This window comes from Thalassophryne amazonica, chromosome 16 (assembly GCF_902500255.1).
Source record: "Thalassophryne amazonica chromosome 16, fThaAma1.1, whole genome shotgun sequence".
NCBI lineage: Eukaryota > Metazoa > Chordata > Actinopteri > Batrachoidiformes > Batrachoididae > Thalassophryne > Thalassophryne amazonica.
Window position 1 is genome coordinate 82115225 of NC_047118.1, and position 24160 is coordinate 82139384.

At 42.6% G+C, this 24160-nt stretch overlaps 1 protein-coding gene across 1 annotated transcript in view; it reads right to left on the bottom strand.

Moving 5' to 3' along the window:
- LOC117528771 (UPF0722 protein C11orf88-like) overlaps positions 1-23554 on the bottom strand; it is a 44736-nt gene extending 21182 nt beyond the window's left edge. The window contains 3 exon segments of the mRNA XM_034191399.1: positions 23030-23304; positions 23307-23413; positions 23415-23554. Of these exon segments, the coding sequence (XP_034047290.1) occupies positions 23030-23304; positions 23307-23413; positions 23415-23554 (522 nt within the window).
- Positions 23555-24160: the final 606 nt, after the last annotated feature.

Consider the following 24160-nt stretch of genomic DNA (forward strand, 5'->3'; position numbering starts at 1 on the left):
TTTAAACAATCCTGAATTTTTGAGAAATTCAGAGAAAGACTGAATTTTCTCTGCTATTAAAATGTATAATAGATAATGTACCATTTACGAAAGAACAATGCTTAAATTGTTCCTCAGTAAAATAATTACAAAGATGATTTCTGTTTTCAAGAAAAAAAAAAACAGTCCAGAGCAATTATCATTATCAATGTTATGAAATCTGTGTTCGACCTCATCAAAAACTTAGAATTGTGAAGAATCAGTTATCATTATAAAAGAAATACAATCCATAGACCAAGAGATGCATTTAAGTAAGTTCTAACTTCATGATATGAACCTAAACATGATATATAATTCCTGAAATTTGTCCCATAACAAAAGATGAAAAGACCACTCCAAGCAAGCAACAACCAAAACTGTTTAACAGTTTCAACAATCACTTAAAATGATCCAACTCCAAAAGCTCTCTTATCAACATAACTTTCGCCTCCTCCAGCGTTCCTTTTAATTTAATCTACACTTTACAGTTTCTGGTCCAGGTTGCTTTTTTCTGCTTTCACATGGCTCTTGCCTGTCTGGCTATCTCTGCATTTTTCTTTGTCAAATGTTCATTTACATACATATCCGTCCCTTCTAACTTTTTGTTTGTCGAAGCAACTCATTCTTGAACTTCATGTTCGCAAACCGAATAATAATGGCAGGTTTAGACTTATCTTTTCTTGGTAATTAGTGGCAGTCTGCAATGTCACTATTGTTACTGTGGATGTTCTTTGAAGAAAAAAAATTAATGACTTGATGCTCCAGGGAGTGAATTTCGTCCTGCGAATCCTCGTTGACACAGGCACCACTGCCAACGGCAACAGACCTCTGACTGCCTGCCCACAGGCTAACTCTAACATGCCTACTGGTGTTACAGGACAAGGTCCAAAAACCTCCGTCACCATTCTTCCCCTGTTCCCTGGACCCTTGAACCTACCGTTTGCATCTGGACCTGTATTAATCTCAAGATCAAAATTCTCTGTCATCAGAACTCAGTTATCCCTCAACAATCTGATCCAGGCCCCATTTTTGGAGGGATCCCATCCTGGTATCTAAGTCTGGCCCAACATTCACCCAGAACTCCAATATCATGACATGTTTAACAGCTGAAACAAACCAGTAAACTTATCCTCACTTTCACTCTGTGCACTTGAACCTTGCTCATCTGGTCCATTATCCTTACAGGGAGGACCTCGCAACACTGTGCTGCCCCTGTTTCCTCTTACGAACAATTAAAAAAATAATGATAATCAGGAAGACTTCACAGGAAATGCAGGCCCCAAAATAGAAGATAAATGCAACAAAAGTCAGTAAATGTCTGCCTTTTAATAAAACATGTAAATCTTACATCTGTCCTAACACGCAGCACCTGTACAATGTTGTGCTGTATGGGTCATAAAACATGATTTAGGGATCGCATTCTGAAAAAGTCCATGTTAAATGACACCGCATTTAAGTAGCAGTTTGGATACTGCATTTCACACCACAATATTACACATAATCATAAAACATGGCGCAAAATTTTCTAAAAAATGCCACTTTCACATCACTTTGTGGGACACCTGATGTGTAAAAATGGTGTTTGGCATTTAAAAAGCAGTGGCGGCTCCAGAGATTTTTCTTTTCCTGCAAGTGCTATGGGGGAGCTTGGCATTTTTATGAGGGTGCTATGAAATAAGGGCTGGTTATCGTTAGAGGTCGGACGGTACCGGACCGGTACAGACGATGAACTCAAATCCTGGGAGCAAGAAACAGAACTGGTTGTGAACGAAAATATATTTATTTACAATAACTGGATGAATAATAATGCTGCGCTGGGGGTGCTTGCAGAGTGGAGCGTCAGCCCGCTCGTAGTGGTGGAAATTAGGGAGCTGCAGGTTTCTGAGCCAGTCTTGTAAGAGAACTGAAATCCTGGAGTATATGGTACTGGAGCCAGTGGGACACATAGAGCCAAGAACAGGAACTAGAAGAACAGAGGAGAGAGGACGTGAGTGGTTGCACTCGTAACACTGAAGCCTTTAACAACAGACAGTTCACTGAAGGCTTAAAACAGGAATGCTCACTCACTCACTCATCACTCATCTTCAACCGCTTATCCGGGTTCAGGTCGTGGGGGCAACAGCTCCAGCAGGGGACCCCAGACTTCCCTTTCCCGTGCCAGATTGACCATCTCTGACTAGGGGATCCTGACGCATTCCCAGGCCGGTGTGGAGATACGAGGTCTGTCCATAAAGTATAGGTCCTTTTTATTTTTTTCAAAAACTATATGGATTTCATTCATGTGTTTGTACGTCAGACATGCTTGAACCCTCGTGCGCATGCGTGAGTTTTTCCACGCCTGTCGGTGACGTCATTCGCCTGTGAGCACGCCTTGGGAAGGACTGGTCCCGCCCCCTCGTCGGAATTCCTTTGTCTGAGAAGTTGTTGAGAGACTGGCGCTTTGTTTGATCAAACTTTTTTCAAAACCTGTGAGGCACATCGAAGTGGACACGGTTCGAAAAATTCAGCTGGTTTTCGGTGAAAATTTTAACGGCTGATGAGAGATTTTGAGGTGATTCTGTCGCTTTAAGGACTTCCCACGGAGCGGGACGTCGCGCAGTGGTCCCAGGCGCCGTCGTCAGCCTGTTTCAAGCTGAAAACCTCCACATTTAAGCCTCTGTTGACCCGGGACGTCGTGAGAGAACAGAGAAGTTTCAGAAGAAGTCAGTTTCAGCATTTTATCCGGATATTCCACTGTTAAAGGATGTTTTTTTAATGAAAGACGTGCGGGTGGATTCGCACATTGGCTTGCAGCCGCCGCGATGCGCCGCCACAGGAAAAACACCTCCGTGTTGATAACCATTTGTAAAATCCAGGCGGCTTTTGATGGCTTCAGTGGAGTGAGTATCTGAGAAATTGTTTAACAGTTGGGCATGTTCCAACTTGTCCTTAAGGCTTCCAACGGAGGTGTTTTTCCTGTTGCGCGTGGAGTTGTTTGACTACCTCAGTGACTTCCACCAGGGAAACTGATGAAACTCCTCCATCAGCTTCCAGTTCTGCCCCTACTACAGAGGGTGCTCCGGTCTGATGCAGGAGTTCCTCAAAGTGTTCCTTTCAGCACCGGATTACATTCTCAGTTGAGGTCAACAGTCCCATCCTTACTGTAGACAGGTTCCCCGTTTTCCCCTCCTGAGGTGCCTCACTGTCTGCCAGAAGCACCTTGGTGCTGACTGAAAGTCCTTCTCCATGGTTGCTCCGAACTCCTCTCACACCCACTGCTTTGCCTCCCCCACAGCAGAGGCTGCTGCCCTTCGGGCCTGTCGGTGCCTTGCAACTGCCTCTGGAGTCCTCCAAGATAACATATCCCGGAAGGACTCCTTCTTCAGTCGGACGGCTTCCCTGACCACCAAAGTGTTCAAGGGTTGCCGCCCCTTGAGGCACCTAAGACCTTCAGGCCACAGCTCCCCACTGTAGCTTTAGCAATGGAAGCTTTGAACATTGCCCATTCTGATTCAATGCCCCCAACCTCCACAGGGATGCTAGAGAAGCTCTGCCGGAGGCGTGAGTTGAAGATCTGTCGGACAGTGGGCTCCTCCAGACGTTCCCAGTTCACCTGCACTATCCGTTTGGGCTTACCAGGTCTGTCCAAAGTCCTCCCCCACCCTCTGATCCAACTCAACACCAGATGGTTATCAGTTGACAGCTTTGCCCCTGTCCAGAACATGCGGCCAGAAATCAGATGATACGATCACAAAATCGATCATCGATCTTCGGCCTAGGGTGCTCTGGTACCATGTACACTTATGAGCATTCTTATGTTCGAACATGGTGTTTGTTATGGACAGTCTGTGATGAGTACAGAAGTCCAATAACAAATGACCATTTGGGTTTAGATCAAGGAGGCCATTCCTCCCAATCACACCTCCCAGGTGTCTCTGTCATTGACCACGTGTGCGTTGAAGTCCCCCAGCAGAACAATGCAGTCCCCACCAGAGGCCCATACAGGACTCCATTCAGGGACTCCAAGAAGGCCAAATACTCAGTGGCAAGCCCAGGCACCAGGCACTCACTGACGGGCCCTACATCCAGGCCTGGCTCCAGATGAGGGTTCGGGGCTTCCTCTGGGCCGGGTCACGTTTCCTCTGCCTCGTTCTTTCATGGTGTCTTGTGAACCATTCTTAGTCTGGCCTCTCGCCTGAGACCAATTTGCCATGGGAGACCCTACCAGGAGCACAAGGCCCCAGACAACACAGCTCTCAGGTTCATAGCGGCACACAAACCTCTCCACCACGATAAGGTGATGGTTCCCAGAGGTTGCCTCTCCGGGAACCATCACCTTACCTAACCATCTGCCCCTAGAATTGCAGACATTGTAGAACATTGTGGAATGTTGACAGTTCTGTAAATAATGTTCACAATCTAGGAAATAAGGTTTGCTATTCAGGAATCGTTCACAGTTCGTGAATATCTTCAGATGTCAAACGTCAGGTGCTGCGCGTCTTTTGATGCAGTTCTAATTAAGCAGGACTTGACTTTAGAAACGACTTGGAAATTTCTTAGTAGTTCAATATCAGAGTCCATACAGTTCTGGGAAAACAGTTCTTGAAGATAATTCTTGGTACTATGTCTTGGAACAGTTCAAACAAAGAGCCATTTCTTGGAAACAGTTCTTAGTCATGCACAGTCACAAACGGGCAGACTGAGAATGGGATCTCACAGAACATGAACGAACTTAACTGAAGCATGGCAGAGCTACGCGCTCTGTAGCTGAGAGCCAGAGAGTTCCAATGTGACGTCATGCAGAATGTGGCGTCAGAGCCAGGAACGTCTGCGGCAAGGAAGCAGTGCAGGAGAGTGTCTAGGAACACCAAAAACATCAACGAGCTCTAATACAGAAATTAGAGTTGGCTAGGTTACCTTAGAACATGCTGCAGAGAGCTCAGATGTCAGAGCGCATGAGAGCAGCATGAAAGACCAGGTCAAGGTCATGGAAGCTTCACGTTCAGGACACAATGCATGAATCTGGCTGTGAATGAGCTGAAACCCTGGGTTAAGTAACCCACTGCTGATGAGCCGCTCAGGTGCGTGTCTTTGATAAGCAGCAGGTGTTCCTCTGCTCTGAGTGCACCACCTGGAGGGAAAACAGATGTACAGCACACAAGAGGAGAGAAAGGGAAGGGGACAGAGGCAGACAAAAGGCTTGCCACAACAGGGCTTGTGAGTCACAAAGGCGACTGCTACACCGCTGCCACATTCACGGGCACACACACAAATAGCCACATTCTGATCTGCGACAATCAATAATGATATACAGAATGACCAAAATCACACACAAACCTAGGCTACTGTTTCTGCCCTGCCTTCACTACATATGCATCATTTGGGACCACAGCAGCACGTCTGAGACTGACTCTCTCCCCAAAGCGATCAATGGTAAATGGTAAATGGACTGCATTTATATAGCGCTTTTCCATCTGTATCAGACGCTCAAAACGCTTTACAATTATGCCTCACATTCACCCCGATGTCAGGGTGCTGACATACAAGGCACTCACTACACACCGGGAGCAATAGGGGATTAAAGGGCCCTTAGTGATTTTCCAGTCAGGCGGGGATTTGAACTCATGATCTTCTGGACTCAAGCCCAACACCTTAACCACTAGACCATCACCTCCCCCGATCAAGGGGAATAAGGTCATTATTAACCATCAGATGATAAAGTAAAACCTCTGAAATCATTCTAAATTCAGTTTTAAGCAGAAAAGAAGCTGTTTTAAGCAGAAACGAGACGATAATTGGTGAGTCACTACTAACGTTGTGAATGATGTAGGCTCAGCAGCACATCAAACTCAGACGTGCTGCTGTGGCCCTCTGATCGCTTCCCCATCTTGGATTATGAAATAATGCTGAATGTATGTGGAAATGATTGTTGTAAAAAAGCTTCAGGTATCTGTGGCTGAGATAGATGATGACTGGAGTGCAGAAATGAGGTGATAATGATGAATCATTGCTGATGCTCAGAAATGACATTGCTGTGCTCTGAAATGACGCATGTGCAGTGAAGGCAGGGCGGACCAATTTTTAGGGGGGACCATTCGGTCGGTGACACCGGGTCACTGGTGTGTCCGTGCCTACTGCTGTTCTTCATGTAGTCCTTTAGGTGACACAGACTTTATTTCCAGTTCCACTCTGGAAATAAAGTGGAACTGGAACTCACTCACTTCTCCCTCAGCCCCAACCAGTCCCAGCAGAAGACTGCCCCTCCCTGAGCCTGGTTCTGCTGGAGGTTTCTTCCTGTTAAAAGGGAGTTTTTCCTTCCCACTGTAGCCAAGTGCTTGCTCACAGGGGGTCGTTTTGACCATTGGGGTTTTACGTAATTATTGTATGGCCTTGCCTTACAATATAAAGCGCCTTGGGGCAACTGTTTGTTGTGATTTGGCGCTATATTAAAAAAAATGATTGAAAATGATTGATTGATGGATATTTGGGCAGTAAATACTGATCTATTTCAGCAACTTGAAACTACACTCACTACAGTACAATGAGATCATCATGACATTGTTGAACATGATGTCACTGAACGTCACATTACACTCATTTTGTGTAAAACAATCAGTTCTGTTGATGAATGTTTATTTTCTTTTATGAGTGAAATATTTATCTAATCACGTAAATCTGAAAATGGTTACGGTTTAGTTTTCTGATGATGTCATCGCCCTGCCTCTGTAACATGTTAACAGTGTAATTTTACAGTGTAATTGAGCATATTTCTTTTTTTTCTTCTTGTTGGTGGTGGGACAAAGCTCCAGCGTCCTCCAGCTGAGAAACACACTCAGAGCAAACACTGAGGGACGTCTTAAAAAAACCTTAAAAAACCTTAACAAGTAACTTCCGTCTTAAGGAATTAACACATCTCCAGACGTCATCTTCCAAAACAAGGGTGTCATGTGCAGAACAGTCTTGAGCTGTGATGATGAATCCATGCAGCAGGTCACATTAAAAGACTGTATTTAAACTGTGTGCCGGCTTGTAATGTTTTAGCATCCTTTGCTACACTGATTAGCTCCACGTCTTCTCCATTTTTTGTAGAAGTGTTACAGCGCTACATACAGGCCTGGCATATGTACTACAGTATTTTCACAAGGTTTCACTGGATCTGTGAGAACAGAGATATTTACTGAATGGAAAACTTTTTGAAAATGACAAAGAAAAAGAGTGTATAGGGGAAGTTCGGTATCAGTGTAGACAAGGCCTTAAAAACATGGGATGGAATTAAAATAATAAATGAGGAATTATTTTCTTGGGGGTGCTATGACTAATCCAGGGGGAGCTATGGCACCCCCTTGTGCCCCGCTGCCGCCGCCCATGTTAAAAAGTATCAGGTATCTTTACACACATGAGCGGCGACACAAGATGTGTGTGTGGGAAAAATATGTTTTCTTATGCATTCAGCCAATCAGTAACGGAGAAAAACAGACTTCACCAAGTCAGCACCAGTCGTGGCTGTGCAGCACAGAAGACTCATACTGTGGCAAACATTAAACACTTCCAATCAAAAACTGGATTTGAGAAAAAAGACAAGCGTCATCTCATGGCAAACACTTCAGCAAAAGATTTAAAGTTTTATCAGCAATTTTAGTGCGAATTATTCCTATTTTGTTGTATGATAAATTTTAATTTCAGTCAATAACTAATTATATAGTGTAACCTGGACAAGTGCTTACCTTAATTTTGTCCATATTTGTTTTAAACTCTAAGGTTGTGTGTTTAAAGTGATTTCTCTTTCTCTGATTTTGCAGTTTTAACAGCATAGGTACAGACATTGAATGTAGTTTGTCATATGAAAAAGAATGTATCCGCTTATGTTTGGTGTGTACACCATCTAGCTGACAACGTCAAGTACTGCACAGGAATGATGAACGGGAAGCTGACATTTCCAGGTCAGTTGGGACACAGGTTTTCTTTGCAGCCACTGACTCCACCAGGTGCGTTCACTGATTAACATCACTTTGAGCAGATGGAATCAGTTAATGAGTGAAATCACCTGGTGGAGTGGGTGGTTACAAAGAAAACCTGCACACTCATGGCCCTTTCTGGAATCCGTTTGAGACATCTGGTGTAGAGGATCTGGGAGCAGCCACGGAGGACCGCGGCCCTCACCCCCATTCCTAACTGTCATTATTAAATGTATTTATTTAAACTGCTACACAGATCAGAAGCAACTGGTTGATCAGAAAGAAACAAGTCACATCACCAAAATACATCTTTACGGGTGGTCAGCACATCAGATTCTTGGGATTTTTCAGAGATGGATGATGAGATAATGGAACAGATTTTAAAAGATTATTGGTCTTAGGCCCAACACTCACCAATTTCATGTGATAACTCTTCAGGTAAAAGTCTAAACAATTTGTTTTTGCTAAATGTGTTAGAGATTTAGTGTTATCACAGTTTACCTTTTGTTAGCAGATTTGTAGTTATCAAACAACCTGTTGATTTCCAAAGCTCTATAACTCATGTCTGCAGTGTGACGTGATGTCTGAGACACCTGTGTTTCAAACAGAGCTGCCACAAATGACTATTTTGATAGTCGACTAGTCAACGATTATTTTTGCAATTAGTCGATTAGTCGGATCATACGTAAATTGCAGCTTATCACATTTTATCGATATTGATACCATTATTGAGTCCACTTATCAATCCAATTCTTTATCGATTCCCTTATCGATACCTCCTGTGAATTTTCTGTGTGCTACAAGTAGGCTTTACAGGTTTTCTACGTCAACAACATTTTATTGAGTCTTAAAGTAAATGAAATTAGTCACTGGATCTTTGATCTCTGGACATAAATAAACTCTACATGGTGGATCCTTGATCTCTGGACATAGATAGAAAAAATTTGTAGTTTTTGTCAAAAGCATTTCCTTTCAGACATTAACAGCATGGATATCACTCCATACGTCTGAGCTGAGGTCAGCTGGCTGCTGCATGTCAGCCAGGACGTCTCATTTTGGGAGGAAAAAAAAAACATTTTGATCTACTGCAGTTTATTGTTGGTATTACGTTTGGAAAGAGGCGTCATTTGATTTAAACTGCGATTTGCTTTGAATTTATAAATTACGAGCAGACTTGACTCAGCAGAGAGCGACACAGCATTTAGAGGAGAGGTCTCAAACCGGTTCCAGAAAGGGCAGAGAGGGTGCAGGTTTTCTGTGCAACCATCCACTCCAGCAGGTGATTTCACTGATTAACATCACTTTGAGCAGGTGAAATCAGTTAATCAGTGAAATCACCTGCTGGAGTGGATGGTTGCTCAGAAAATCTGCACTCTCTTGGCCCTTTCTGGAACCGGTTTGAGACCACTGGTTCAGAGCAACCGAATGGAGGACTATTCTCATTTCTTTCTCCCAACCAGACAAGAGTCCCAGTTAGTCACTTTAATCCACACAAAAGTGACTCACAATTGACATATTTTAATGGCTCCGAGAGGGGTTAAGAAGCGGAGTAGCCGCCTCTGAAGAGGAGCGAAGCAAAGATCCAATGAAGCAGTGGATCGAAGCACTGCTTCATTGGTTCAAGGTTCAAAGCAAATGGCTTGTCGACTACTAAATTAGTTGTCGATGGTTTCAATAGTTGATGTAGTCGTGACTAGTTGACAAGTTGTGGCAGGCCTCGTTTCAAATGCTGGTTGACACATGATACATCACACAATGCTTGACACTTCTGCAGTTCTCTGAAATATTTTGGATGTCATATCCTGACAGCAACTTTTTGCATCACAGTGAAACTTGTCATATTAGGTCACATTCTGACATTTTTGACATCGGGTGTTTTGTGTCTAACTGTACCCACCTGGATTAACTGTACCCACCAACTGTACAAGTTTCAGAAACGTTGTCTACATACCGTCTTGACAAAGGCTTCACATATCCAGATGACGGTTTGTATAAAAAGTCACAACCATAACACTACAGATGTTCAACTTTGGCCCCAGGGAGCAGTTTCTGAAGACTAGTGTATGCAAGAATTGCATGCTGCCTTCATGGATCATGATCAGATTTGCTGCTCTAGGTTATTCTATTCCTAAAATCTTGGACAACTTCAAAGCTGGACTCAGTGAAGCAGGTGGGATATTGCCCTTGTTTGTATTATGGATATATGGTGTGCACAGTTCAAGACAGTTCAAAGATATAGAAAAACAACAGTGCCACTACATTCATGTCCACAGTGAGTGTAGTGTATCAATTCTCTGGCTTGGCTCCAGTGATGTGAAGGTCGAATCATGATCTTAACTTATCCGATTATCTGTGTGTAAACTCTGGACCAAATCTGTTTAATTTGGGTGCATTTGTTCTTAAATAAAATGCTTTCTTTTTTCTCCCAGGAATGTATTGAGTTTGGGCATATTTGTTCTTGGGTTGACCGATATGGGTTTTTAAGGGCCGATACTGATTATGGACAATGTTCGGAGTATTTGCCTGCAGTAAAAGGCGTCAAAACTTTCTTTAAAATGTTTTGCAGAATATGTTCAATTCGCAGAACCTTTGAACAAGACCTTCACACAAAATGTGCAAGGTGATAGAAATAACATTACGAAGTTGAACGAATAAATAAATACAGCCAACTTTTTCTCACGAGGTTAGTCCCACTGACATCGAGACCTCTTTTGCAAGGGAGACCTGGACAATTATAAAGTTTCCAATTCACCTAATCTGCATGTCTTTGTACGTGGGAGGAAACCCACACAAACCCCACACAGAAAGGCCACAGGTGGGAATCTAACCCATGACCCTTCTTGCTTGCCTCTACTGGTGGTTGGCTCTCACTGCGGTATTGTATCACTTCCTGTTCCGGAGCACAGCGGTGTTTTTCTGTATCTGTTAGCTGTTTAATCTGCGCAGTTAGATTGATCTAGTTATCTAGATTACGATTTGTTTCACAGTGTAATCTTTACGTGCCTTAACTAAAGCACTCCCTCTGCTGAATCACCTCTAAATTATTTACACATTATTCACTATGCGTGTTTTTAGGAATCCGCTAGCTTAGCGTAGCTACTAGCTCTTAGCCGATTTAGCATGGCGGCTTCTCCTGTCTCTCCTGCACTTTTCTGCTCTGGGTGTGAAATGTTTAGTTATTCCTCGGCCTCCTTTAGCAGTAACGGTACTTGTAATAAGTGTAGCTTATTCGTAGCTTTGGAGGCCAGGCTGGGCGAATTGGAGACTCGGCTCCGCACCGTGGAAAATTCTACAGCTAGCCAGGCCCCTGTAGTCGGTGCGGACCAAGGTAGCTTAGCCGCCGTTAGTTACCCCCTGGCAGATCCCGAGCAGCCGGGAAAGCAGGCTGATTGGGTGACTGTGAGGAGGAAGCGTAGCCCTAAACAGAAGCCCTGTGTACACCGCCAACCCGTTCACATCTCTAACCGTTTTTCCCCACTCGGCGACACACCCGCCGAGGATCAAACTCTGGTTATTGGTGACTCTGTTTTGCGAAATGTGAAGTTAGCGACACCAGCAACCATAGTCAATTGTCTTCCGGGGGCCACAGCAGGCGACATTGAAGGAAATTTGAAACTGCTGGCTAAGGCTAAGCGTAAATTTGGTAAGATTGTAATTCACGTCGGCAGTAATGACACCCGGTTACGCCAATCGGAGGTCACTAAAATTAACATTAAATCGGTGTGTAACTTTGCAAAAACAATGTCGGACTCTGTAGTTTTCTCTGGGCCCCTCCCCAATCAGACCGGGAGTGACATGTTTAGCCGCATGTTCTCCTTGAATTGCTGGCTGTCTGAGTGGTGTCCAAAAAATGAGGTGGGCTTCATAGATAATTGGCAAAGCTTCTGGGGAAAACCTGGTCTTGTTAGGAGAGACGGCATCCATCCCACTTTGGATGGAGCAGCTCTCATTTCTAGAAATCTGGCCAATTTTCTTAAATCCTCCAAACCGTGACTATCCAGGGTTGGGACCAGGAAGCAGAGTTGTAGTCTTACACACCTCTCTGCAGCTTCTCTCCCCCTGCCATCCCCTCATTACCCCATCCCCGTAGAGACGGTGCCTGCTCCCAGACTACCAATAACCAGCAAAAATCTATTTAAGCATAAAAATTCAAAAAGAAAAAATAATATAGCACCTTCAACTGCACCACAGACTAAAACAGTTAAATGTGGTCTATTAAACATTAGGTCTCTCTCTTCTAAGTCCCTGTTGGTAAATGATATAATAATTGATCAACATATTGATTTATTCTGCCTTACAGAAACCTGGTTACAGCAGGATGAATATGTTAGTTTAAATGAGTCAACACCCCTGAGTCACACTAACTGTCAGAATGCTCGTAGCACGGGCCGGGGCGGAGGATTAGCAGCAATCTTCCATTCCAGCTTATTAATTAATCAAAAACCCAGACAGAGCTTTAATTCATTTGAAAGCTTGACTCTTAGTCTTGTCCATCCAAATTGGAAGTCCCAAAAACCAGTTTTATTTGTTATTATCTATCGTCCACCTGGTCGTTACTGTGAGTTTCTCTGTGAATTTTCAGACCTTTTGTCTGACTTAGTGCTTAGCTCAGATAAGATAATTATTTTAACATCCACACAGATGCTGAGAATGACAGCCTTAACACTGCATTTAATCTATTATTAGACTCTATTGGCTTTGCTCAAAAAGTAAATGAGTCCACCCACCACTTTAATCATATCTTAGATCTTGTTCTGACTTATGGTATGGAAATAGAAGACTTAACAGTATTCCCTGAAAACTCCCTTCTGTCTGATCATTTCTTAATAACATTTACATTTACTCTGATGGACTACCCAGCAGTGGGGAATAAGTTTCATTACACTAGAAGTCTTTCAGAAAGCACTGTAACTAGGTTTAAGGATATGATTCCTTCTTCATGTTCTCTAATGCCATATACCAACACAGTGCAGAGTAGCTACCTAAACTCTGTAAGTGAGATAGAGTATCTCGTCAATAGTTTTACATCCTCATTGAAGACAACTTTGGATGCTGTAGCTCCTCTAAAAAAGAGAGCTTTAAATCAGAAGTGCCTGACTCCGTGGTATAACTCACAAACTCGTAGCTTAAAGAAGATAACCCGTAAGTTGGAGAGGAAATGGCGTCTCACTAATTTAGAAGATCTTCACTTAGCCTGGAAAAAGAGTCTGTTGCTCTATAAAAAAGCCCTCCGTAAAGCTAGGACATCTTTCTACTCATCACTAATTGAAGAAAATAAGAACAACCCCAGGTTTCTTTTCAGCACTGTAGCCAGGCTGACAAAGAGTCAGAGCTCTATTGAGCTGAGTATTCCATTAACTTTAACTAGTAATGACTTCATGACTTTCTTTGCTAACAAAATTTTAACTATTAGAGAAAAAATTACTCATAACCATCCCAAAGACGTATCGTTATCTTTGGCTGCTTTCAGTGATGCCGGTATTTGGTTAGACTCTTTCTCTCCGATTGTTCTGTCTGAGTTATTTTCATTAGTTACTTCATCCAAACCATCAACATGTTATAGACCCCATTCCTACCAGGCTGCTCAAGGAAGCCCTACCATTATTTAATGCTTCGATCTTAAATATGATCAATCTATCTTTGTTAGTTGGCTATGTACCACAGGCTTTTAAGGTGGCAGTAATTAAACCATTACTTAAAAAGCCATCACTTGACCCAGCTATCTTAGCTAATTATAGGCCAATCTCCAACCTTCCTTTTCTCTCAAAAATTCTTGAAAGGGTAGTTGTAAAACAGCTAACTGATCATCTGCAGAGGAATGGTCTATTTGAAGAGTTTCAGTCAGGTTTTAGAATTCATCATAGTACAGAAACAGCATTAGTGAAGGTTACAAATGATCTTCTTATGGCCTCGGACAGTGGACTCATCTCTGTGCTTGTTCTGTTAGACCTCAGTGCTGCTTTTGATACTGTTGACCATAAAATTTTATTACAGAGATTAGAGCATGCCATAGGTATTAAAGCCATAGGTATTGTCTAATAGATTACAATTTGTTCATGTAAATGGGGAATCGTCTTCACAGACTAAAGTTAATTATGGAGTTCCACAAGGTTCTGTGCTAGGACCAATTTTATTCACTTTATACATGCTTCCCTTAGGCAGTATTATTAGACGGTATTGCTTACATTTTCATTGTTACGCAGATGATACCCAGCTTTATCTATCCATGAAGCCAGAGGACACACACCAATTAGCTAAACTGCAGGATTGTCTTACAGACATAAAGACATGGATGACCTCTAATTTCCTGCTTTTAAACTCAGATAAAACTGAAGTTATTGTACTTGGCCCCACAAATCTTAGAAACATGGTGTCTAACCAGATCCTTACTCTGGATGGCATTACCCTGACCTCTAGTAATACTGTGAGAAATCTTGGAGTCATTTTTGATCAGGATATGTCATTCAAAGCGCATATTAAACAAATATGTAGGACTGCTTTTTTGCATTTACGCAATATCTCTAAAATCAGAAAGGTCTTGTCTCAGAGTGATGCTGAAAAACTAATCCATGCATTTATTTCCTCTAGGCTGGACTATTGTAATTCATTATTATCAGGTTGTCCTAAAAGTTCCCTAAAAAGCCTTCAGTTAATTCAAAATGCTGCAGCTAGAGTACTGACGGGGACTAGAAGGAGAGAGCATATCTCACCCATATTGGCCTCTCTTCATTGGCTTCCTGTTAATTCTAGAATAGAATTTAAAATTCTTCTTCTTACTTATAAGGTTTTGAATAATCAGGTCCCATCTTATCTTAGGGACCTCGTAGTACCATATCACCCCAATAGAGCGCTTCGCTCTCAGACTGCAGGCTTACTTGTAGTTCCTAGGGTTTGTAAGAGTAGAATGGGAGGCAGAGCCTTCAGCTTTCAGGCTCCTCTCCTGTGGAACCAGCTCCCAATTCAGATCAGGGAGACAGACACCCTCTCTACTTTTAAGATTAGGCTTAAAACTTTCCTTTTTGCTAAAGCTTATAGTTAGGGCTGGATCAGGTGACCCTGAACCATCCCTTAGTTATGCTGCTATAGACGTAGACTGCTGGGGGGTTCCCATGATGCACTGTTTCTTTCTCTTTTTGCTCTGTATGCACCACTCTGCATTTAATCATTAGTGATCGATCTCTGCTCCCCTCCACAGCATGTCTTTTTCCTGGTTCTCTCCCTCAGCCCCAACCAGTCCCAGCAGAAGACTGCCCCTCCCTGAGCCTGGTTCTGCTGGAGGTTTCTTCCTGTTAAAAGGGAGTTTTTCCTTCCCACTGTAGCCAAGTGCTTGCTCACAGGGGGTCGTTTTGACCGTTGGGGTTTTACATAATTATTGTATGGCCTTGCCTTACAATATAAAGCGCCTTGGGGCAACTGTTTGTTGTGATTTGGCGCTATATAAAAAAATTGATTGATTGATTGATTGATTGATGACCTTCTTGCTGTGAGGCAACGGTGTTAACCACTAAGCCACTGCTATGCCAGTCTGTGGGACAGCAGCCTTCAGCATTGACAGGCTGAATTTCTGATGTCTAACAAATCAAGCAGCGCTGTGGGAAGGACTGTTACAAACCAGAATGTTGGGAAGGTGTCAGTAGCACGGACCCACAACAGGGGGCGCAAATGAACGGACAATGAGTAAGCCAAAAGGTAACAATTTACTGTTGTGACAATACACAACTAAATGTACAGAAATTGCAAAGTCAATGAACACCAGGTGACGTGTGGGCAGGCTCGAAGATAGAAGACCCCGACGAGAGAGAGACCGTGTCCCACACGGCCTCCACCACCAACGGTCTGAAGAACACCGGAGCCGCCAAGTCCCGAATCCCCAGGTGACCTCTGTCTTCGGCTGTCGACCCTGGTACTGCTGGCAGAAAGCAGAAAAAAGATGAATGAGTGTAAATCCTTACACTCAGTGGTCTACAGTCTGTGCACAGTTAGGAGGAGAACCTCCACCTCCGAATCACACACTCGTGCAGCTCCTAGTGTGACCACTTATCTGTAGCGCGGTTGTCGTCGTCACACTCCACGCCACTTCCCAGATAAGGGTGAACACCACAGGATACCGGCTGCAACAGAAGTTCAGAATCCTACACAACGTGTTAATCAGCAGAGAAAGTACCTCACGGTAGTCGATTTCTCGGCGAGGAGGTGGAGTCCCGATCCGGCTTTTAAGATGGTGATGATGATGATGAACGAGTGACAGCTGGTGCAGGGGATGAATGACAGCTGTCACTTCTTCAGGGTCCGGCGCCCTCTCGTGCTTGGAGCCCGCACTCCAAGCAGGGCGCCCTCTGGTGGTGGTGGGCCAGCAGTACCTCCTCTTCAGCGGCCCACATAACACAGAAAGCAACGATTCATATTTTAAAACAGTGGTATAGGCTAACAACCAATCAGTGCCAGAAGTCGTGGGCCATATTATTATAAATCTGAGATTTTATTTTTAGGCCAAATCGCCCAGGCCTACCTGCAGCTATCCATTATTTTAGTAATCGAGTGTTCTATTGACTATTCTGGCGATTAATCGAGTAATCGGATAAAAAGTACTTCTGCATTTTTAAACAACATCAATAGTCCAGGGCTGTCCCTAAGCAATAGCACAATGTTGTGCCAAAGTCTTGACATTTTGTTGAAATGGTGATGGGATGTGGCTTTCTGTTCTGAAACCCCCACCACCACCACCACCACCCCCACCCAACTTGTAAAATGTATCCATTTTCGAGGGTTATTTTTTTAAGGTTAGTGGACTGGGTCCTTGCATTAATTTTTTTTTTTTAATCCCTCTTTCTCTTTCTCTGCAATTCAGCAGATGCATTTCAGCTGAACATGCAAGCCTCTCAGTCAATGTTTTTTTTTTACAGTTTTTTCAATTGCTTACACACAAAACCTTTATATATCACACTATTCCTAAACTCTGTCACTCAAACTTCACAACTCCACCTCAAATCAGCAAAACCATAAATTAATTCACAGCCTTGACACAGTTTTCAATTTAGCTATTCACTTTTTGCAAATCAATACACACAATTCTCTACCTAACACACAAAAATCTAACAGGAAGTAATTTAGTAGTAAGTAATCATTTCCTATTTCAAACACAACCAATCAAAATGCCACACTTATTCATCAGTGCCTCAGACTATGTCCTCGCAGGTGCAAACAATTTCTTTACTGAACACCAACCAATCAATGCCTGTCATAGGCCTATATATCAAATCAAATCAAATAAATTTTATTTATATAGCGCCAAATCACAACAAACAGTTGCCCCAAGGCGTTTTATATTGTAAGGCAAAAGCCATACAATAATTACAGAAAAACCCCAACGGTCAAAACAACCCCCTGTGAGCAAGCACACAGTGGAAAGGAAAAACCCCCTTTTAACAGGAAGAAACCTCCAGCAGAACCAGGCTCAGGGAGGGGCAGTCTTCTGCTGGGACTGGTTGGGGCTGAGGGGAGAAAATCAGGAAAAAGATAATTGCTCAAGTTATCAGTCTTGAACAATGGATGACAACAATGCAGAGAGAGCCAGGGGAGTCAGAGGAAGACACAGAGGAGGACGAGGAGTTTCGGGTTCGTGGAGGACGCTTTGGAAGGGGAGCAGGAAGAGGACGGAGGACGAGGACAGGTTGAAGGAGGAAGGGACGAAGAACCAAGAAGAACAGTCTCTGATGAGATTAGGGCTACTTTGATTGATCATGTGATCAATCATGGGTTGACCATGAGAGAGGCTGGACTCAGAGTACAGCCCAATTTGAGTCGATTTACAGTGGCGGCCATAATTCGAACTTTTCGAAATGAGAACAGGTATGCAACAATCAACAGTGCTGTAATGTACATGTACTTGTAATAGCCATTTTAAAAAACATTTATACTATTGTATAAATAGTATACAATTGTATTTGCCCCTTCTATTGTTTTCAACCATTTCCACCCTGTGTCTGTCACTCACCTGAACAAAATAATTGGTAGCCTGAAGTCTGCAACCTGTACCTTAGACGCCCTTCCCTCCCGTCTCCTTAAGGATGTTTTTGAAACTGTTGGGCCCACTGTCCTATCTATTATAAACAGCTCTCTCATGACTGGGATAGTTCCAAATGATTTCAAACATGCTGTGGTATTTAATAAACAAAATCTTGATCCCTCAGTTCTCTCTAACTTTCGTCCTATATCTAAACTATCTTTTTTATCTAAGATCCTGGAAAAAGCTGTCTTCCAACAACTCCAGACATTCTATTCAAATTTTTATCTTTTTCATTTCTTCAGCACCTTGGTCAACGTCTGTTGTTTTTAAATATGCTCTATAACAAAATTTGACTTGACTTGACTTGACTATTGTAGCTCCAAGCATCCATTTTACCACACTACACTGTATGAATGGTCACAGGGCAGTACAACCCTGACTTTATAGAGCACTCTTACTACTGTATTTCTGAATTTTCTAGAGTGGAAAGACAACAGTATCATGGAGAACAATATTGTATATTCTCAAAAGACCAGGAGACCGCAATTGTGAATATGGTGTTGGCAAATATTGCCATTAGAATCCGTGAGATTCAAAATCACATTTTGGAAGACATCATCATATTCAACAATATTGATGCTGTTAGTCTATCTACGATTCATCGGGTCCTCCAGAAGAATCAGCTACGGATGAAGCAACTGTATAGGGTCCCATTTGAAAGGAATTGTGACAGAGTCAAGAACCTGCGGCGTGACTATTTGGAGGTACAGTAGTGTTCAGAATAATAGTAGTGCTATGTGACTAAAAAGATTAATCCAGGTTTTGAGTATATTTCTTATTGTTACATGGGAAACAAGGTACCAGTAGATTCAGTAGATTCTCACAAATCCAACAAGACCAAGCATTCATGATATGCACACTCTTAAGGCTATGAAATTGGGCTATTAGTAAAAAAAAAAAAAAGTAGAACAGGGGGTGTTCACAATAATAGTAGCATCTGCTGTTGACGCTACAAACTTAAAACTATTATGTTCAAACTACTTTTTTAGCAATCCTGTGAATCACTAAACTAGTATTTAGTTGTGTAACCACAGTTTTTCATGATTTCTTCACATCTGCGAGGCATTAATTTTGTTGGTGTGGAACCAAGATTTTGCTCGTTTACTAGTGTGCTTTGGGGCATTGTCTTGTTGAAACACCCATTTCAAGGGCATGTCCTCTTCAGCATAAGGCAACATGACCTCTTCAAGTATTTTGACATATCCAAACTGATCCATGATACCTGGTATGCGATATATAGGCCCAACACCATAGTAGGAGAAACATGCCCATATCATGATGCTTGCACCACCATGTTTCACTGTGAACTGTGGCTTGAATTCAGAGTTGGGGGTCGTCTCACAAACTGTCTGCGGCCCTTGGACCCAAAAAGAACAATTTTACTCTCATCAGTCCACAAAATATTCCTCCATTTCTCTTTAGGCCAGGTGATGTGTTCTTTGGCAAATTGTAACCTCTTCTGCACGTCTTTTATTAACAGAGGGACTTTGCAGGGGATTCTTGCAAATAAATTAGCTTTACACAGGCGTCTTCTAACTGTCACAGCACTTACAGGTAACTCCAGACTGTCTTTGATCATCCTGGAGCTGTTCAATGGGTGAGCCTTTGCCATTCTGGTTATTATTCTATCCATTTTGATGGTTGTTTTCCATTTTCTTCCACGCGTCTCTGTTTTTTTTTTTTTTTTTTTTTGTCCATTTTAAAGCATTGGACATTATTGTAGATGAACAGCCTATAATTTTTTGCACCTGCTTATAAGTTCTCCACTCTCCAATCAACTTTTTAATCAAACTACGCTGTTCTTCTGAACATTGTCTTGAACGTCCCATTTTCCTCAGGTTTTCAAAGAGAAAAGCATGTTCAACAGGTGCTGGCTTCATCCTTAAATAGGGGACACCTGATTCACACCTGTTTGTTCCACAAAACTGACGAACTCACTGACTGAATGCCCAGAGGTGTAAAACTCCGGCTTCCCAAAGTAAAAGTCCAGCCACATATTTGGTCCATCTTCCTAATAAACCAGCTGACTGTAATTAGTTCAGCTCTTCAGGCAGGTGAATGAGCTAATTATTGAGATCACCTGTTTTAGGTGCACAGGTAGAAGCAACACATGGGAGGGTTTTACTTTCTGAAGCCGGAATTTTACACCTCTGTGAATGCCACACTACTATTATTGTGAACGCCCCCTTTTGTACTTTTTTTATTAATAGCCCAATTTCATAGGCTTAAGAGTGTGCATATCATGAATGCTTCGTCTTGTTGGATTTGTGAGAATCTACTGAATCTGCTGGTACCTTGTTTCCCATGTAACAATAAGAAATATACTCAAAACCTGGATTAATCTTTTCAGTCACATAGCACTACTATTATTCTGAACACTACTGTATGTACATGGCACTGCCAGGACATCAGACTTTCACCTGCTGAAACAGAGTATTGTATTGTGCATATCCTATCTATTCTTTTGTCCAATACAGAGAATTTTGGAGATGGATGCCCCACCCCATCCTCCGTGAATACATTTATGTGGATGAGGTGGGATTCAACCTCACTAAGTCAAGACGGAAGGGGAGAAACATCATTGGACAGAGGGCAACTGTCAATGTCCCAGGCCAACGTGGAGGAAATGTCACGATGTGTGACGCCATAACGCAGGATAGTGTCCTGCATCACCATGCAACACTTGCCCCCTATAACACTGGTCATATCCTGACATTTCTGGACACTATTCATGGTATTCTTTCTCCAAATGAAGAGAATTCAGAACAGGCAAGATTTGTGGTTATATGTGATATGTCAATTTCATCACTCCCAGCTGGTCCAAAATTGGTTTGTCAACCATCCCCATTTTCCTGTTGTCAACTTACCTCCATATTCACCATTTCTTAACCCGATCAAGAATTCTTCTCAACATGGTGTTGGAAAGTGTATGATCATTGTCCCTATGCCCGCCTTACACTTCTCAAGGCAATGGAGGAAGCATGTGGTAACACTGATGCTGTTTCTATCCAAGGTTGGATTCGCCACACAAGAAGATTCTTTCCTCGATGTTTGGCAAGAGAAAATACAGCATGTGATGTTGATGAAATATTGTGGCCAGACCCAGCCCGGAAGAAAGACTGACCCTAAATAAACACCCAACTAGCTCTCCCCCATCAACAAACACTTTTTCACACGTCTATTTTTTGGTTGCTGTATCACCATATGTGGTGGTTGGTGTACTTTGCTTTGTTTTTTTTTTTCTTGTACAAGTATGCTGTACAATACTGCATTCACAACAGTAGCCAATTTATTCAGAAAATAAAATATTTTTTGTTCCAATATTGCTTGTGTTGACTTCTATTTGCATAATACTGTATTTTCATTTTAGTATGGCAATATATATAAAAGAGCCCAAAAACAAAAGAGCTTTAGATTTAGAGCTATAGTGTGTAAATGATATACACAAGTATGTCATACTATGGTAAAAGTGTTTATGATGTGAGACAAATGCTTGCTTTTGAGTTGTGTTTAGAATATTTTGAATACTATGTTTCATTTCGCAGGAGATAGGGTGCTTTTTGCATTTCGTGTGAACTTTTGTTGGATTTGCGTGTAAAGTTTTGAGAAAATGACACAGAGCTTTGAAAATGTGTGTAAGCAGTTGAAAAAAACTGTAATTTAAGTTACTGTGTTTATGAAGCATTGTGTGTTGCCCAAAAAAAGTAAAAATTGTAACCCTTAACACTCGAATCTGAGCAAAACACAGAAGAAAGAGTGGACATCTGCTGAGAGTCCTTCCTCCGGGCAGCAAGAGACAGCAGCCGGCCCACCGGGTCAGTAGATAGATATCCGATGATGTCACGGATTTCCCACAATGTTGTGAGTCAATTTTCTTTGTCACTGATCTATTATATACAGATCAGTGACATCGCCACGATAATGTTGATGTCAAAGCCGGACAAAAATAGCAAGAAGGAAAAACGAATATATCGTGACATATTACATGATTACTGATTCATATGGGGTGAATCGTTAAATCTGAGATATGTGGTATGAATTAATTACTGGTAAGGAAGAAATCAATGTGTGAGTGATTTATGAACTGATGAATAAAATGAGTATTGTCTAGTGGAAGGGTGATGCAAATACCATCTATTGCCAAGACAAACACTACTCATGACCTGTGTTATTGTTTCTGAAGACTGTGAGTTGTGTTCGTTTGAGGCGATCACCTTAGTATTTCTTCTGTTTTTCTTGTTGATTAATGCCGGCAAATTATAAAGTATTTTTTGTCTTTCTGATGCCTGATTCTGTTTTGTTTTTCCTCTGTTTAAGGTGCAGCTCCATCCAGAGATGGGAGTTGTATTTGTGTTGGCGACCCTCCTGTCCTGTGCACCAACAGCAATTCTTGTATATTCGTACATGAATTGTTCTGTGAATTATTTCTGTAATTTATGTTTTGTAGCATGGCCCAAGCAGAGGGTCACCCCTTTGAGTCTGGTCTGCTTGAGGTATCTTCCTCAGAGGGAGTTTTTTCTTATCACTGTTGCTCTGGGGGTTGGTAAGGTTAGACCTTACCTGTGTGAAGCGCCTTGAGGCAACTCTGTTGTGATTTGGCGCAATATAAAGGAAAATAAATTGAAATTGAAATTGAGGTGTTACTTCTGTCCATTGACGGGTTGAAGTTGCCTCTTATTATAACTGGGCCGTTACAGTTGTTGGAGATTGTGGAGAAGAAACTATTGAAAGAAGTGTGTTATGTGCAAATGTTGTGTTGGGGGTTTTTTTTTTGGGGGGGGGGGGGGGGGCACAGTTATTCCTCCGGAATGTACTTTGATATCTTTTGGACACACTTATTATTCCATAAAATGTTTTTTTATTTTTTATTACTTCTTAATATGCTTTTTAAATTTGGACACCTTTGCCTTTCCATACAAAGCTTTAAAAAATAGGCACCTGTCCGTGTGTGTGTGTGTGTGTGTGTGTGTGTGTGTGTGTGTGTGTGTGTGTGTGTGTGTTGTGGTGGTACCTGGGCTGAGGACAGTGTTTTAGTGAGCTGTCTCACCAGCTGTCTCTCTGTCTCTGAGTCTGAATCTTGCTGAGGTTTCAGTGTGTTTCCTCTCCCGACTTTCTCCTTCGCTTTCTGAGCTCCAGACAGCACCTCCTTCTGGATCCTCCTCCCTCTCTGCCTCTTCAGCAGGGACATGATGTCTCTCCTCTTGTCCTCGAACCGCTGTCTCTCCTCCTGCTGCTGCTGGACAGAGAACAGAACCGGCGCACTCTGCAGGTCCGGGCCGGAGGATGTGGTGCCTGCCGCCGGGTCACCGACAGCCTGTGCCGCGGATCAGCGGACTCCAGCGGCGGCAGGAGGAGCAGGGAGCGCCACAGCTGTTTGGCATGAGACACCTCCTCCGGAAGAGCCGGCGAACACGGTGAGCTCTTCTTCCAAGTCCTCCTGAGACATCGGCACTTCGCTTTCCGGGCTCCTTCGGCTTGTTGGCTGACGGGTTACCATGGAAACCAGGCGGCAAAGCAGCAAGCAGGTGAGAAGCATTTCCGGATAAGCCTTTCAAAGTAAAACAAAGGCTTTTTTATTTTCCCTGCACAGGCTGTTTGTCAGCACGTGTGCACCTCCATCCTTTACCACCCTAACCTGCTGCACATCCTTTCCAACTCTGTCTCTGGTCAGTCCATGCAAGTTATTTTCTCCTGGCCATCAAAACGATGAAAGTTTTTTAACTAATCAGTTTCTTTTCTCATCCCTCCACAGGAGTATCTGGGGAGCTTTTGAGGGTTTCCCCATCTAAAAATGCTGCATGTGCAGAAAGCATGCACATAAAGTTCCACTTGTGGGGAAGAGATTGACAGGCCTGATGATCTGAGGAGTCGAGGTACACAGGTTCAATTTCAATTTCAATTTATTTTCCTTTATATAGCGCCAAATCAACAGAGTTGCCTCAAGGCGCTTCACACAGGTAAGGTCGTTGAGGCTGCGGCATGCTCCAGTTACTAATAACATGAATTAAAAGAGTAAAAGTGTAAAACAAAACTGTACCAGTATGTTAGCCATATGAAAGGGACAAGAAGTGCGTCTTAAGTCTGGACTTGAAAGTTTCCACAGAATCTGATTGTTTTATTGACGGTTGCGCAGTTTATTGCA